The sequence below is a fragment of the Filicampus tigris genome, chromosome 4 (assembly GCF_054856515.1).
Source record: "Filicampus tigris isolate MCC_2025a chromosome 4, RoL_Ftig_1.0, whole genome shotgun sequence".
Lineage (NCBI taxonomy): Eukaryota > Metazoa > Chordata > Actinopteri > Syngnathiformes > Syngnathidae > Filicampus > Filicampus tigris.
Genome location: NC_141220.1, coordinates 160,976 through 177,831, shown reverse-complemented (window position 1 = coordinate 177,831; position 16,856 = coordinate 160,976). Strand labels below are relative to the sequence as shown.

The following is a 16,856-nucleotide window of genomic DNA, read 5'->3' as shown; positions in this document are numbered from 1 at the left end:
CCCAGAAGGCATTAACAAATTTACAGTCATAAAATAGATGTTCAGTTGTTTCAATGTCTTCATCACAGAATACACAGTTGTGGTCCAAGTTGAAGCGATTCCTTAAAAATTCAGACGATGGGTATACCCTATTGAGAATTTTATAATGAATTTTCTTTGCTTTGGGGGGAATGGGGAATTTAAAAAAATTGATCTCAAACTTTGAACTTCTTTTTTGGAAAAAAAAATGTGTAAAATTGAAATTCGGTTTGATGAGAATGGATACAGTTCTTTAACAAAGAATTGTCGGATTATGACATTAGGTATATTAGGATCCTTGATATTGTGTCCATCCACCAAAAGCAAAGGTAGTGAGGGGTTCACCTTACTTTGAAAAAAATTCCAAGACATCACAACAACAGATTGAGGAATTGCTTTGATAATATTATTATATTGCGTTTTGTCAATCACGTTATACTTATTACAGAAAAACTCAAAGGGTAAAATGTTTCCAGTATTATCCAAGAGGTGCATCACTGACCAAATTCCTCTTTCTAAACAGTTCTGATAGAACAATGATTTCTTTCTAAACAAAATGTATTTACAATTCCATAATGGGGTGTTGTGGGGACTAAAATTGTGTTTATAAATCATTCTCCAGTAAAGAACCTGTTGATGGAAGGTGGACAATTTGATAGGGAGTTTATTTATGTCAAAGTCACATCTCAGGAGGAAGTTAATACCTCCTAATTGGTCAAAAATATAATTTGGGACATGAAACTACAAGCTGTTTTCATTCTTCAAAAAAGATCTTTACCAATTAACTTTAATAGTACTGTTAATACAATATATATCAATGGCTTTAATGCCTCCTTCTTCATACTCTTTAACCAACGTACCTTTTCTAATGTAATGTACTTTTCTTTTCCAAATGTAATTAAAGTTAGCCTGATTTATTGATTTAATTGCTTTTTTTGATAGTGACAGAATAGGCCGGGTAAATGAACCTGGATAGGCATTCCATTTTTGTAATAAAAATTCGACCAATGATAGAGATGTCCCTTTGAGACCACAGATTTAAAAGCGATTTACATTTGTCTAAATTGTTCCAAACATTGAGATTATTCAGAGTGTCACTATCCTTAGTAATGTGCATGCCTAAGTATTTAACCGTTGATTTTACAGGAATATCATTTATTGTTTTAAGAGGAGACTCATTAATTGGAAATAGAGTGCATTTTTTAAGGTTCAGTTTTAAACCAGATGCTTTAGAAAAAAAATCAATCGCCTTGATAATTTTAGAGACCTGGTCACTATTTTTCATGAAGATGGCTGTATCATCAGCAAGCTGGCTAATCACCAGCTGTCTACAGAGTACTGTCAATTTTCCAAATTCTGTATTTTTAATATGAATTGATAGCATTTCTGCTGCTGCGATAAAGAGTAGGGGAGAAATGGGCCAACCTTGTTTAATGCCTTTATTTATCGAGAATCTTGGACATGCACCTTTTCGTAGAATGATAGTACTATTCGTATCCTTATAAATTAATTTCATTATGTTAATGAAGTTTTCTCCAAAACCAAATAGTTCTAAAGTACTGAATATGAATTGATATTCAATCGTGTCAAATGCTTTAAAGAAATCTAAAAATAAAATAAAACCCTCTTCTTCAATTAAATAATTGTATTCAATTAAGTCAAACACCAATCGTAAATTATTATGAATCGATCGTCCTTTTATAAATCCCGATTGTGTGTCTGAGATAATTTGAGTAATGCCAGATTTCAATTTCTTTGCGTATATACGAGTAAAAAGTTTATAATCATTATTGACTAATGTTATAGGCCTAAAATTATCTATTACTTTATGGTCTTTTTCAAGTTTAGGGATGAGTTATTCCTTGCTTCATAGTAGTTGGGAGAGTGAGGGATTCAGATATTTCTCTTATTATATGTAAACAGAGGTTTTTAAGATGTTCCCAAAAATGCAGATAAAAATGACTTGTTAGACCATCTGATCCTGGCGATTTATCCAGTGCTAAGCACTTCATAGCTTTTTCCACTTCTGCCATGTTAATCTCCGCCTCACAAACATTTTTGAAACACTCATCAATTCTGGGGATCCATTCCTTAACATGTGCAAAGAAAGAATCTGCATCTCGGGATGAATAAGAGGATGAATACAGTTTACTATAGAATTGAAAGATTTCTTTAGAAATTAAGTAAGTTAGGTCAGTGCATTCTTGATCATCTATCAGTAAGGTCCTTATAGAATTACGTTCTTGTCTTCTCTTTTCTACCCTACAAAAGTATGATGAGCTTCTTTCCCCTTCTTCTATCCATTTTGCTCTCGATCGAATATATGCTCCTTTGGCTTTAGATATGTAAATGTTATCTCATGAAGATTGCCAAAGTAAACGTTTTTGTCTGCTATAATCATTTATAGAAGGTTTATTATAAATATTGTTTATTTCTTTGATGATTTCAAGTTCTTTTCTCTTACTAGTTCTGCTTATTGTTTACTTTTTGTGATAGAAATCTGGCGTACTTTATATTTCAAGTACTCCCATTTTCCTATATAAGTCTCAATATTATTGTCTGTAATCACATCATTTATGGCATCAATTACTTCTTGACAGAAAGGTTCATCTTTCAGTAAATTTGAATTAAATTTCCAAAAACTTTTTTTTAAAATGTGTGTTTGAAGATATAAAACTAAGCGTAATCATATTATGAACTGTTAGAGGAGCAGCTGAAATTGAAACTGCTGATTCAAATCCAGGGCCAATATTGGATATTAGCCAAAAATCAATCCTGGATTTAACTGAGGTATTAGGTTTGAACCACGAATAAATTTGGGAATCCGGATTAGCAAAGCACCAGACATCTTTCAGATTAAACACACTGCAAAAATCAAACAAAACAGGATTATAAAAATGACTTTGGTATTTAGAAGGAAATCTATCAAGCCATTAATCAATAACCATATTATAGTCGCCACCAAAAATAAGATTTTTAGTAGGATATCTCTGGTAAAGATCATTCATGAACTGAGTAATTTCAGAAATCATTTTTTTGTTTTGGTTAAGGCTGTTGTACCCATAAATGTTTCCAAGAATTAGAAAATCTTCATTTGCTTCTAAGACACAAATTAACCAGTGACCTAATGGGTCCCTGTTTGTGGATAGAATTCTACCAGGGAAGTTGTTCAAAAGTAAAGCCACACCTGCCGACTTATTTGTACCATGACTAAATACAATTTTGTCTCCCCACTGATTCAACCAGAATTTTTCATCCATATCATTCGAATGTGTTTCTTGTGCTTTTTCATTTTTGCAAAACAGAAATGTTGATTTTATTTTCATAGAATTTCTGAGACCCCTAGCATTAAGAGAAATTAATGAAAACTTAGAATTAAAAAAGGGCATAACTTCCCTTGCAAATTTCGGGGCTTTGACGCGAGAGCTTAGAAACGGTAGCTTGTCTGATCCTTCATCTTGCCGACCGGAAAAAGAGGTCGTACAATGTCTCCCAACGCAACTGGTGCTCCCGCGGTGAGTTTGTTTACTCTATTTGCCCTATGTGTTCCTAAAATTGAGTAATAGTCATTCCTTGACACGTTGCACAGTAAGCCGACTTAGTGAACAATAGCGGCATTGAACTTTTATCGAGGTGGCGTTCGTGAAAACTGCATAACTTAGTACAAGCTCTCCCCATGAATAACTCTATGCTGTACGTCGGTAGCACACCTCACTTGTTAGTTACGCTGTCACCTCGGCTTTCTGCAGTGATCCAGATTCGACTTCGTTCTCACTCAATGGCAAACATTTGAAACAGAAGTGTTAAAAATGAATTATTGTCCCATTCCGGGGCGACGGGGTGATTCCTAACGTTTGTAAAGTTGAAAGTACGAGAGATTATTGTTATGTCGGCATCGTCAAGGATGTCAACATAAAACAAGTAATATGAAGGATGTTGACTAAGCCTAAAATTGTTTAAAATTGTATATCAGATGAGGCGTACTTCAAGTGTCCTCATTTTTGTCAATCAGAATACAGTAAACAGTCATTTAAGGCCAGTACCGTAGCTGGTTTGTGGTAGAGTTGTTACTTTTTTTAGTGTTGCTGATGATAGAGCAGTCATAGTATAATATTTTGTATATTGTTAGCCTTTCACTTAAGTCTAATGTTGAATTACGCAATGAAAATGTAGTAGGATTTAGTAACTCTTACAAGATGATTACAAAACAAATGAGGTTGTATTTTGTTTTGTTGTATTGTATTGTCTATAGATCCTTTCCCGTTACTTTTAGATATTCTGATATTTTAATTTTATAAGTGTAGTAAATATTATGGTTCATACCTGGTCACCTGCTTTTAGGGTTCATTAACTTTTCAGTCTTGTTCTTATACTGCAACTTCCTACATGACACTTGCGACAGGTGACATCATGAGTATCAATCTGTTACCTTTGATCAAAGAATGCAAAAAGTATGCAAGAATAACACAGTCCTTCTCATACAATTTTTTTCAATGCAGCTGCTTCTTCAGCAACTTACATGGCCTTGTGAAGATGACAGCGATGACGATTTCACCAAACCCAAATGCTGCCATATTGGGCTATCTGCGACAGTTCATAGCTGTCATTTTTTTCAAGAATATGTTCTATACCGGCCCACTAGTTGACACAAGCCATTCTGATTAATATTGTGTTTGTGAAGTATGAGTTAATCTTAATGAAACAACCGTTTTTAGCCATCTCGGGGGGCGGACATTTTGTTATTTATGTTGACTGAACATGACATCACAGTTGCTCAGGGATCAGATAACGACCAATCGTGGCTCAGCTTCAGAAAACAGGTGAGCTGTGATTGGTGGTTACTTGAGCCCTGAGAAACTGTGATGTCATTTTCAGTCGATGCAAGTGACAAAATGGCCGCCCACTGAGATGGCTATAAACGGGTGGATTAACTCTTATTCCGCAAACTCATGGGCCTGCATACAACATGTTCTTGAAAAAAAGGTTTGGGTTGACTTCCCCATCAAGGTGGCGGCTCATCTTTTATTCAACGTAATTACAAGGAAAACACATAAACATGACATCTTGGCCTGTATTTGCACTTGCGATACAGGAGTTTGTCCTGTGTGAGTGGCAGCTGGGCCCGTATTTACACTTGTCAAGCAAGGTTAATGAAGCTCAAATTTTTTTTAGTTTTTAACCTTGTTGGGATTCATCTGACAGTATGGAACCCACCTCAAAGACTCATTGTCTTAATTGTTGTCTTAATTTTAAGTATAATGTGAAACATGAAAAACATGAAGTTGTTCAAAGGTGAACAGGTTTTATTTTCATATGGTTAGAATTTAAAGCTCTTATTTTCACAAAGCATCTGTGAATCTCCATTTTCATTGAAAAATGTAGACCACTTTTTTCATTGAAAATGGAGATTCACAGATGCTTATGTTATATATCGTCGCTGTCGTGGGAAAAACACTTATCTCCATTTTTTTTTTCCATTTTCTTATTTTTACCTGAATCATGTTTCCGCGTTACAGAAATCACATTAAAGTGAAAATTAAAAAGTTTCCAGAATTGGAGATAAGTGTTTTTCACAGGGGGCGGCACGGTGGTCGACTGGTTAGCACGTCCGCCTCACAGTTCAGAGGTCGTAGGTTCGATCCCGGCCCCGGCCTCCCTCTGTGGAGTTTGCATGTTCTCCCCGTGCCTCCGTTGGTTTTCTCCGGGTACTCCGGTTTCCTCCCACATTCCAAAAACATGCATGGTAAGTTGATTGGACTCTCTAAATTGCCCCTAGGTGTGATTGTGAGTGCGGATGTTTGTCTCTGTGTGCCCTGCAATTGGCTGACAACCAATCAACCAATTCAGTGTGCCCACTGCCCGAAGACAGCTGGGATAGGCTCCAGCGCGCCCCGCGACACTTGTGAGGATAAGCGGTATCCATAATGGATGGATGGATGTTTTTCACAGGACAGCGACGATATGCAAAATTTGGTGCAAGAGACAATGTATTGTCAACAGTTTCTACACTCAAATAAACCATTAATGCGGAAACAAAGGTTTGGACTCAGCTGTACTTTTCACAGATATCTGAACTTCGTGTATGGGACACTTTTTTTTTCTTTTTTACAGATTTTAATATGTATCAAACAAAGTATCCATGTTGTAATGAGTGGTTTCTCAAATTGATACACATCACCGAATATGTAATGGATTTTTAGCATTACGCTGATGTGATCACAGTGATGTAGGTTTTATTTATTTTGCCAAGACTTGATAGTATTTTATTTAAAATCTATCGTCTCATTGTTTTGGTTTTAAATGTCAGACGACGAGTACTCAATTTGGTCAGTAGATGGCAGTGTAAGACCACTGGGAAGCCTGAGTCACCTGCGACTGTAGTTCAGCCATTTTCTCATAGCCGATGAGACCTGGCGAACAACAGTCAACAAGTGTCGCAGGCCCCTTTTGTCTAAACACTTTAACCTGATTTCAGGTGGGTAAGACTTTATAAAGTATTTATAAATCAATATTACAACAACGTTGTATGTTCAATAGCTTTGTTTCATTGTTGAATCACGGTAAGGTGTATGATAAGCATATTGCTGCTTTGTATCGTCGTCTTGAGTTTGCCGAGCGTCGAGCAGTGTAATGGCGTCTACTTTGCGGTGTGTGTCGTCATTGTATTAACGTGTCTGTATACTTTTGCTATGTGTTAGTCTGTCAGGTTCACACCAAGTGAGACATTCATAAACAATGCACACAATGAGGAGAGAAGACACTCAACAACAATATTGTCTTTTTACTTGCAAGGAGAGTGCAGGGAAGTGTACGATTACAGTTCCTAAAACCCTCTGCCCGGCTCCTGCGCCCCCTTTCTTTTTATTATTCTTCGGTGTCCCTGATAACAAAGGTGGTCCAGCTCTAAGGGAAAGGGGAGCGAAAGCAGCTGGAACACTATGAACTTGTTTGGTCTATGTGTGTGTGTGCAATTAACATACATATGTGAAAGCAAAGCACACCAAGCAAGTTGGCCTAATGATAAAAATGAAACACATAAAGAATAAAATGCATTATTATTCTTACATTCCTCCCTGTTTTTATATAATATAAAGCTAAACACATGAACATACCAGCCTGGCATCAGTGTGGATGATGCCATCATCTACCTCCTCCACACTTCACTCTCCCACCTGGAGAAGGCGGGGAGCACTGTGAGGATCATGTTCTTTGATTTCTCCAGTGCTTTCAACACCATCCAGCCCACCCTACTGGGAGACAAGCTGGAGCGGGCGGGGGTGGCGCACCACCTCACCACATGGATCCAGGACTACCTCACAAACCGGCCACAGTATGTGAGGACACAGGACTGTGTGTCTGACGTGCTCCTCTGCAGCACGGGGGCCCCACAGGGAACTGTCTTGGCTCCCTTCCTGTTCACCCTCTACACCTCGGACTTCAACTACAACACCCCTACCTGTCACCTGCAGAAGTTCTCTGACGACTCTGCGATTGTCGGCCTCATCACAGGCGGAGATGATCGGGAGTACAGAGAACTTACTCAGGGTTTTGTGGACTGGTGCCAGCAGAACCGCCTCCTGATCAATGCGGGGAAATCCAAAGAAATGGTGGTGGATTTCGGTAGGCGCCAGCACTCTTCACCTGCACCAGTGAATATCCGGGGAACAGATGTTGAGAGAGTCTCAACTTACAAGTACCTGGGTGTTCATCTGAACAATAAACTGGACTGGTGCGACAACACAGACGCCCTCTATAGGAAGAGTCAGAGCAGACTCTTCCTACTCAGGAGACTGAGGTCTTTTGGGGTTCAGGGGACACTCCTCAGGAACTTTTATGACTCGGTGGTTGCATCGGTCATCTTCCAGGGAGTGGTCACCTGGGCAGGCGGCGTCTCGGCCCGGGACAAGAAGCGGCTGGACAAACTGGTCAAGAGGGCCGGCTCTGTCCTGGGCTGCTCCCTGGACTCTGTGGACTCGGTGGGGGACAGGAGGATGTTGGCCAAGCTGTCATCAATGCTGGGCAACCCGGACCACCCCCTCCAGGGCACCCTAACAGCACTCCACAGCACCTTCAGTGACAGACTGTTACACCCTCGCTGTGCAAAGGAGAGATTCCGCCGTTCCTTCTTGCCTGCTGCTGTCAGACTCTTTAACAAGAACATTGTGTAGTCTCTACAAACTGGCGGTCATTAGTGCAATTGTGCAGTCCTGCACCTGAGCTCGTATCGTGCAATACCCAATATTCCCCACTACTGTAATACCGTGCAATACTCAACATTCCCCACTACTGTTAGTCTAGTTTTATTTTTATCCAATGCTGTTCCTTACATTTCACTACAGCACTGCAGCACTGTCACTTAGAGTATTTTTTTCCTCTGTACTATGTACAGGCCGAAATGAGTGTTCCTCATATTTTTTATGTAGATGTAGGTTGGTGTGTATACACATGTGTATATACACATGTTACTGCGTATATCTACATAGGTTTGATTCTAAATGTTTGCCGTCAATGTTATACATTAATGGCCACATTATGCCGCCGCCCCTGTGTGACCTATATCTTTGCTACTGTAACAATGAAAATTTCCCCACTGTGGGATCAATAAAGGCATTCTTATTCTTAAAATACATCATTATTCGTGTATAGTATAAAGCTAAACCTACAAAACTAACAGGCTTAATCATGAAAATCAACATGAATAATAAAATGCATTATTATTCTTACATTTCCCCCATGTTTATTATATTATAAAACTAACTATAATATAAAGCAAAATCTGATTGAAAAATCCAACACCCGAATCATTATATACAACATTAATCACATTCCCCCCTGTTTCTCTTACATTTGCACAATCCTCATATCATCGAATAGACCCTCCACAAAGGCTTTAATCTACCGAATCACTCTCATGAAAACAAATGTAATTACACCCGAGGTTGTTAATGTAATTTTACTCATGATCTCCAAGACCTGGAAAGAGATCTGGAAAAGAAAGCGAAATGTCAACAGGAGAATCAAAACAAGTGTCATCAGTGTCATCATTTCTCTCAACTGTATGATAAAGCAACAACGGATAAACATCGTTTAATTTGGACGTCGTAGGTGCAATAGCTGTAGTGATCAACCGGTTTAGCAGTGCTCTAAGACAAGGAATACAACAACACCCACACAACGTGAGGATAGCTGCAAACACAGCAACAGAAACCAGGACAGAGGAAACCAAGTCCTTGTATCTACCAAATGTTTTTTCCCACCACTCCTTCTTAAGAGACGTGTCCACTCCAGAGTGCTCCTTCATCTTGTGGTTGAGAACGCGGAGGCCATCGATGGCCCTGGTGAGGGACCCCTCCGGGGCCGTGTTGTTATAGGTATGAATGTACAACACTGGTCGCCAAACATGGCGCACACCCCACCCTTTTCCGCCAGGAGCATGTCAACCGCTATGCGGTTCTGGAACGTCATGAGAGAGGTGGCTGCCAATTGTTCTTTGATAGCAAGAAATCCTGCTTCAGTATAGTTACTCAGTTTCTGCACATTGTATTGGAGGTAGTTGATCCTGTCAACATTTTTATTAGGCGTGATCCAAATAAAAATGGACTCCCAACCAGCTGCAATCTGATCAACCAGTTTATACTCATCTGGAACACCTCGAGGTACGCCAATAGCATCAATATAGGTCGGATCTCCATCCCTCCAGGAAGCACTACGCCGATTCCTAAAGAACTTGTCTCGCGGAATGTGCGTCAGAGCTGCCCTCTGGATATCCTCTACTGTAGATGGAAAAATAGTAACAGGTAAGAGCAATGACACAAGTGCACAAACTCCTGAAGCATTTCTCAATGTGTCATATAATTGTTTACCACCACACCACCACCACACGTCACTGCGCGGAATGAGAGGTGTAGCATCCAAGCGCGGGTGGGCGCACCAGGTGTCACACCAGGCGGCGTTGATCGACCCCAAATTTGGGCCTGTACCGGTGAGATTCATACAAGAAAAGTTGTTTTTAGCGACTATTGCAGAAAATATAGGTTTATCCCGCACAGCCCTTGCCAGCGGATAAATTGAATCCCAGGAAGTGCAAGTGTAATTCGGATTTGTTTTGGTCATAACTTCCCTAAGACAATTGTGATCAATTTTCGCAGGTATGATACGTAATAACGGTCTCGGTCCTAGACACGTAACGCAACTAAAATTGACTCGACCTGCAGCGTTTTCTACCAACAACATCCAATTGTTATGTTGAACTATCACACCTGTAATTTGTTGCATTTCCCAGCCAAAATCAGTTTGAGGAACATGTTTCATTACTATCTTAGTTTGTTTAACATATGAACTTACTCTAGGAATCTCAGAAGGAGACATAGTACTGTCTTCACAAATTACAATAGGAAAATATGGATCAAAACCTGATGAATAAGCCCACAAAAGAAACCCCCAACAAGATGAATTAAAAATAACTGCAGTAGGAGGCCTGAAAGGCCCAACCCCCACAGTGACCCTGAGATTGAGTGTCGACCCCGTCTTTGAAAGAAGTATTTTATTATGAAAATATCTAGCCTCACGGCCCTGTCCTGGAACCCAATAATCACCCTGTTGTGTAGTGATCAAAGAATCCCAACTCGAATCTAACACGTCCAGTGAGGTACCACCAGTACTGTTCGTATCCCTTCCCCGTCGTTTGAATTACACTACCGCACCTTTTCTTGAACCCCCGCAGGGTTGCTATTGGAAGCTTCAGTTCTGTCGTGCTATTGGGTGCCACAGTAATTCTGATGGAATTAATATAAGCCCAGGAAACAATCCAAGGAACAAATGAGTGGGATGAAGCCAAAGAGCCACGCCTAGTTCTATGTAAATCCGCAGGAATTGTCATAGTGGTATTCAAATACCCCCCCCTCGAGGGCCCCCACAGGTGCCAAATGAATAAAAATACAAAAATAACCATCAGTACAGCTGCAAAACACCCAATAGCATCTTTAAGCCATTTTGGCATCGCCATTTCTGCTGTAACTCCACTAAAAAGGGGTTGGTGTCTGTCAAATTCTTCACTGACCTTCAAGTATTTTCAGATACTATAAATCTGCACCCACCTTCTTGCCAGACTTTTGCTCACCTTCCCCGGAGGAGAAATCAGCAGATATGACCTTCTTACAATGTGATAAGTGAACCCACGTGCTCCTCTCTGCAAGCTTCACAGCAGTAGGAGTTGTCAGCAACACTTGATATGGGCCCTCCCACGTGGGAGAGTGCCAGTGTTTTCTCTTAATGCTCCGGACCAGGACCCAATCTCCTGGCTTCACCAGTTGTTGTGTCTGTTGGGAAATACAATCGTTCTCAAGTAATTTAAGTTCATCACGTTTCTCTAAAGTCTTTCTCATGTAATCAGCCAAATTCGCCTCATCATCCAGTTCCCAGAGTTTAGTAAATAACGGTAGTTTATAGGGCCTACCGAAAAGTACTTCAAATGGAGTAGGCCCAGTTATACTAGTAATATTGATATACAGTTTAACAAGATCAACGCATTGCGTCCAAGGTCTACCCGTTTCCTCCATGCATTTTTTCAACCTATTCTTCACAGTCCCATTCATCCTTTCTACCAGACCAGCACTCTGTGGATGATAGGAACAATGACGCTTTAAGTCAATATGAAATAACAGACCTATTTTGTCAATAACTCTGTTAACAAAATGTGTCCCATTGTCACTATAAATTGTCTGCGGAATACCATATCGCGGTATAATGTCTTTGCACAACGCTTTTGCCACTGCTAGCGCATATGGTTGTTTTGTCAGAAAAATCTCAACCCACTTTGAAAATGCATCAATAATAACCAAACAGTACTTTTTTCCCTCACTTTGACTTAATTCAATAAAGTCCATATGAATTCTCTGAAAAGGATAGGTTGCCGCAGGAAACTGACCCTGCATTGGACGCAAGTTACCTTGTGAATTGTGCCTGGCTCAGGTTAAACAAGCCCTACAAAATTTCTTTGAGAAGAGGTTAAACCCATAAGTCGTGTAATGTCTGTTTACAAGAGCCACCATTCTCCCAGTCGAAACATGAGACACCCCATGGCTTAATATTGCTGCCCACCTGAACAAATTTTTTGGTAGTATGGGTTTTCCCTCTGTGCTGACATAAATATTTTCTCGCAAAGTTGCCCCCTTATCAGTTTTTGTTCTGTCTGTGGACTCTGCTGTTGCATATCTATCAAGGTTTGGGTATTCAATATTTGTATGTCAGGAATGTGGTCTGAAAACCCCACGAAGGGCTTTAAAGCCGCTTCTCTAGCTGTTTTGTCTGCGAAAGCATTCCCCAATGTCACACTGTCTGTCCCCGATTTATGTGCGGCATATTTACATATTGCAATGTTGCGTGGTAACTGTACGGCATCTAATAAATGTTGGAGTAATTGAGCATGTGTCACTTCTCTTCCCGTTGATGTAATCATGCCTCTATTGCACCAGTATTGTGCAAAGATTTGTACTGTTGCAAATGCATATTGGCTATCAGTGTAAATTGTAACATCTTTATTCTGGCATGATTTACATGCCTCTGTTAGTGCAACCAATTCAGCAGCTTGAGCAGAATAATGCGACTGCAGTGATTCTGCCTTTAAAATTTCCTCTTCCGTAACAACAGAGTAGCCAGTCCATGTTTTCCCAAAAACATCCTTTTTAGATGACCCATCGACAAATAGCGTGAGTCCCGTCCCCAATGGCAAATCCTTCAAGTCAATTCTACATTTCGTTGATTTTTCAGCCAGTTCCTGACAATCGTGTCGGACCCCCTCATCAGGAAGTGGCAAAAGTGTGGCCGGGTTTAAAGTTGTGCACCGTTCCAAAGAGAGGTGTGGTTGGGACAACAGTATGGCCATGCATGATAAATGTCTAGCTGGTGATAAGAATACCGTGTTTGTCTGCAGGAGCAAGGCCGCCACTGCGTGCGGAACTTTCAGTGTAAGCGGATGAAACTTAAAACAATAGCAGAAGAGCATTCTACTGCCATAGAGGCCGCAATCACAGCTCCAACACAATCAGGAAGCGCACACGCCACACTATCGAGTTTAGACGAGAAGTATGCTACAGGCCTCAATTTGTCACCATGTGTTTGGGAAAGCACGGATATCATAAATTTTTCTTTACAGTCCACCATCTGGACAAATGGTTTGGTATCGTCAGGCAACGCTAAAGCTGCACTCGACACAAGCATTCGTTTAACCTCACAAAAGGCCTCCTCAGCCTCCGATGTCCAATTAATCATTGATGTCATTTTCAGGTTATCCTCATACATCAATTTAGATAATGGTGCAATCAATTCTGCATAATTTGGAATCCACATCCTGCAGTAATTAGTCAAACCTAGAAATGACATTAGTTGTTTCTTTGTTTGTGGTTTTGGTGCCTGCAAGATAATTGTCTTCCTGTCTTCTAAAATGGTTCTTCCTTCAGCACTGAGATTATCTCCCAGATATCTTACTTGTTTCCTGCAAAATTGTAACTTGTTCTTGCTCACTTTGTGTCCCTCTTCGGCTAAGTAATGCAGTAGAGCTAATGTGTCTGTCCTGCAGGTTTCCTCATCTGGTGACGCTAAAAGAACATCATCAACATACAGCAAAATTTGGCTCCCTCCTGGAGGGGTAAATTTGGACATGCTAGCAGCCATTGTCTGTGAATAAATTGTTGGACTCTCACAATACCCTTGCGGTAATCGCGTGAATGTGTACTTTTTTCCTCGAAATGTGAACGCAAACCAAAACTGACTGTCCTTATCAACAGGCACTGAAAAAAACGCATTACTTATGTCCACCACAGTAAAAACAACAGCATCAGGTCGCAATGAGTTTAACAATGTGTGTGGATCTGGTACACAGGGCGCTCTTTGAATTACAGCCGAGTTAACAGCTTTTAAATCCTGTACCATCCTCCATCCAACAGAAGGAGGTGCCTTTTTGACAGGGAATATGGGGGTGTTGCAGGGAGAGTCTGGACATTCGACCACCACACCTGCTTTTATCAATTCGTCTATCACAGGCTGTATTCCCTTGTATGCGTCTGGTTTCAATGGATACTGACGCACACAAGGCCTATATTCGGTTTTGGGTCTTATTTGGACTGGTAATGCCCCTTTAATCCTACATCAGACGGCCCTCTGTCTCACAGTTTTATAGACTAACTCTGTCTTACAGTTTTATAGACTTACTCTGTCTTACTACTTGACCAGGGACTAGTATTGTCAAGGTCTTTTACCAGCGCGCAATTCACTCATCCACGAGTGTCGTGAGTTTCCTACTCACCCAGAGATGTCTTCACTCCTCCGGCTTCCCGTCAGCCTTCAGTTCCCAAAAGTGGAGCCAAAGACCAGTCCCACAAAGGGTCTTAGAGCCGTGGCCATGGACTTTACCTGGAGGTTGACTCGACAGCTGGAAACCTTCCGGCATGTAGGGATCCGGCTCGAAGGACCAATTTAATGTCAGGTTCACACCAAGTGAGACATTCATAAACAATGCACACAATGAGGAGAGAAGACACTCATTAACAATATTGTCTTTTTACTTGCAAGGAGAGCGCAGGGAAGTGTACGATTACAGTTCCTAAAACCCTCTGCCCGGCTCCTGCGCCCCCTTTCTTTTTATTATTCTTCGGTGTCCCTGATAACAAAGGTGTTCCAGCTCTAAGGGAAAGGGGAGCGAAAGGAGCTGGAACACTATGAACTTGTTTTGTCTATGTGTGTGTGTGTGTGTGTGTGTGTGTGTGTGTGTGTGTGTGTGTGTGTGCAATTAACATACATATGTGAAAGCAAAGCACACCAAGCAAGTTGGCCTAATGATAAAAATGAAACACATAAAGAATAAAATGCATTATTATTCTTACATAGTCCCATAGATGCTTCTTTAGCATCTTAATGTGAACAAGTGCACTTTAGGTGCACATAATAGTTTTAATCCAGACGGATTGAGGAATTTGAATGTACATAGGTACAACGAAGGTGTGGTTTTGATTATGTTGCAGATAACGTGTATTGTGTAATGTGTATAAAGATGTTGTGTTAATTGAATAAGTATGTAAATGTCTTGATGGACAATTATAATACAGAATGGATGATACCGGATGACGATGGGATGAGCAGGTAATTGTACATGTTTGATTGTTGTACGTGTTTTTTTTGTGAAATGTGTAAATAAAGATAGCCGATGAGACCTGGCGAACAACAGTCAAGAAGTGTCGCAGGCTCCTTTTGTCTAAACACTTTAGCCTGATTTCAGGTGAACACAACTGCTACTTGGCGCCGTATCCCGGTCTCTGTAACAGTTTATTGGGGGCTCGTCCAGGATCAGCACCACCTGCTGGTCGGAAGCTGATCCACTGATCCTGATACCTTTTGCTGGGAGTGACCTGATCAGCCAAGGAGCAACATCCGACAGAAAGGGCCACAGGTGAAAGGAACATTCTCCAGCCGCACAGACTGATGCAAGCTGCTTCATCTAATGAAGTCTAAGAGAACATCTGTGCCAATCACCACCTCTGATGAACAATAAGGATTGTGCTGTGTAGAGGGAACCACCTATACAGATAGAGACGGCAAGGTGACTGGACTGTGTTACCAAGTGCGAGGAATCGGGAAGCAATTATGGCCGACAGTGAGAGGAAAAGTTTGGTGTGGACTGATGAACTGCTTTAGGTTGCCGAGACATTGGGTCAAGTGCCAGGGATGGACCAATGTAACCTAGTAGAGAAAACGTTATATTTTATTTCAGTGCACCATTTTACTTTGAAAAACATTTATTTTGGTAAGAGGAAGTGTGCATCTTCTACATTACTTTATTTCCCTTGTGTAATGTCACTTAGGTGATAATGACTTTCTAATTGGACAAAGTCAAGTTGTCCCGCCTACTCGAGACACCATCTCAAGTTCACCGTGTTTTTTTTCATTCTTTTCCGCTTGGATGCTCAACTGAAAGGTTGCGTGACAATTTCTTATGAGTGCTGATGCTAATATACCGTCTCGGTGAGTGAGAAACATATTGGAGTCGAAGTAAATGTGACCAATATTCAAATGCTAATTGGGAAATGTTTTATTTTAAAAGTGTGAATCCCAGCGGGGACTGCGGGTCCATGACAGTCCGACCGTGTTCATACTAGAACGTCGTCTTGGTGAGTCGCCATGTGCTAAGACGTAAAAATGATAATGCTAGGCTAACGCGAAGCTAACGTTCAGCTAATGCTAATCTCGAGTGTTAATATACTGCTTATTTGCTGTAAGAAACTTGATTGTACTTGTTTAAAGGTATTTCTAAAGCAAGGTTTAGGTTGACAAATGAATGTGTAAATATGTTTTTGGTGAATTATATGACATTTGGATGTTAAATGCTCATTTTGATGTCATGTGAGTTTAAAGTGGAATATTGAATTACTCAACTACCCGTTGGTAATACAATTATTTCTTGATTCAAATGATTGATACATGTTAATCATAAAACATAGGGTTGATAAGGAATTGAAGATAAATAGAGAAATATGTTATTGTTATTGCATTGGTTAATTTCATGTGTAACAATGATATTTTGGAAAACATGCATGTATGTATATGAATAACTGTTTTCGAATGTGATATGTGAATGCAGCGTTTGAGAAATTGGGAACTACTGTGAAGCTATAGCGACTGATGAGATGAAATTGATAATACTTTTATTAGCTACATACAATAATACAATTAGTGTTATGCAGGCTAGGTTTTTTACCTTGGTACATACATTGAACAAGAAGATTTGAGAAGATTCAGTCTCATTCGATGGAGATGGCCAGCCTGGGCCCAGAACCCCAACTGAGATA

At 40.3% G+C, this 16,856-nt stretch overlaps 1 protein-coding gene across 1 annotated transcript; it reads right to left on the bottom strand.

Moving 5' to 3' along the window:
• Positions 1 to 6,805: 6,805 nt before the first annotated feature.
• Positions 6,806 to 16,577, bottom strand: LOC147148039 (endogenous retrovirus group FC1 member 1 Env polyprotein-like). Its single transcript, XM_086027244.1, has 2 exons — positions 14,321 to 16,577; positions 6,806 to 11,336 (listed from the first exon to the last, which is right to left on the bottom strand). Exon 2 carries the CDS (start codon positions 10,384 to 10,386, stop codon positions 9,316 to 9,318), a length of 1,071 nt encoding a protein of 356 aa, XP_085883370.1. The 5' UTR covers positions 10,387 to 11,336; positions 14,321 to 16,577; the 3' UTR covers positions 6,806 to 9,315.
• Between the last annotated feature and the right edge of the window lie 279 nt (positions 16,578 to 16,856).

Excerpts from the sequence above, each read along its gene's own strand:
- LOC147148039 (XM_086027244.1), bottom strand. The coding sequence starts at position 10,386 with ATGTCTCCTTCTGAGATTCCTAGAGTAAGTTCATATGTTAAACAAACT.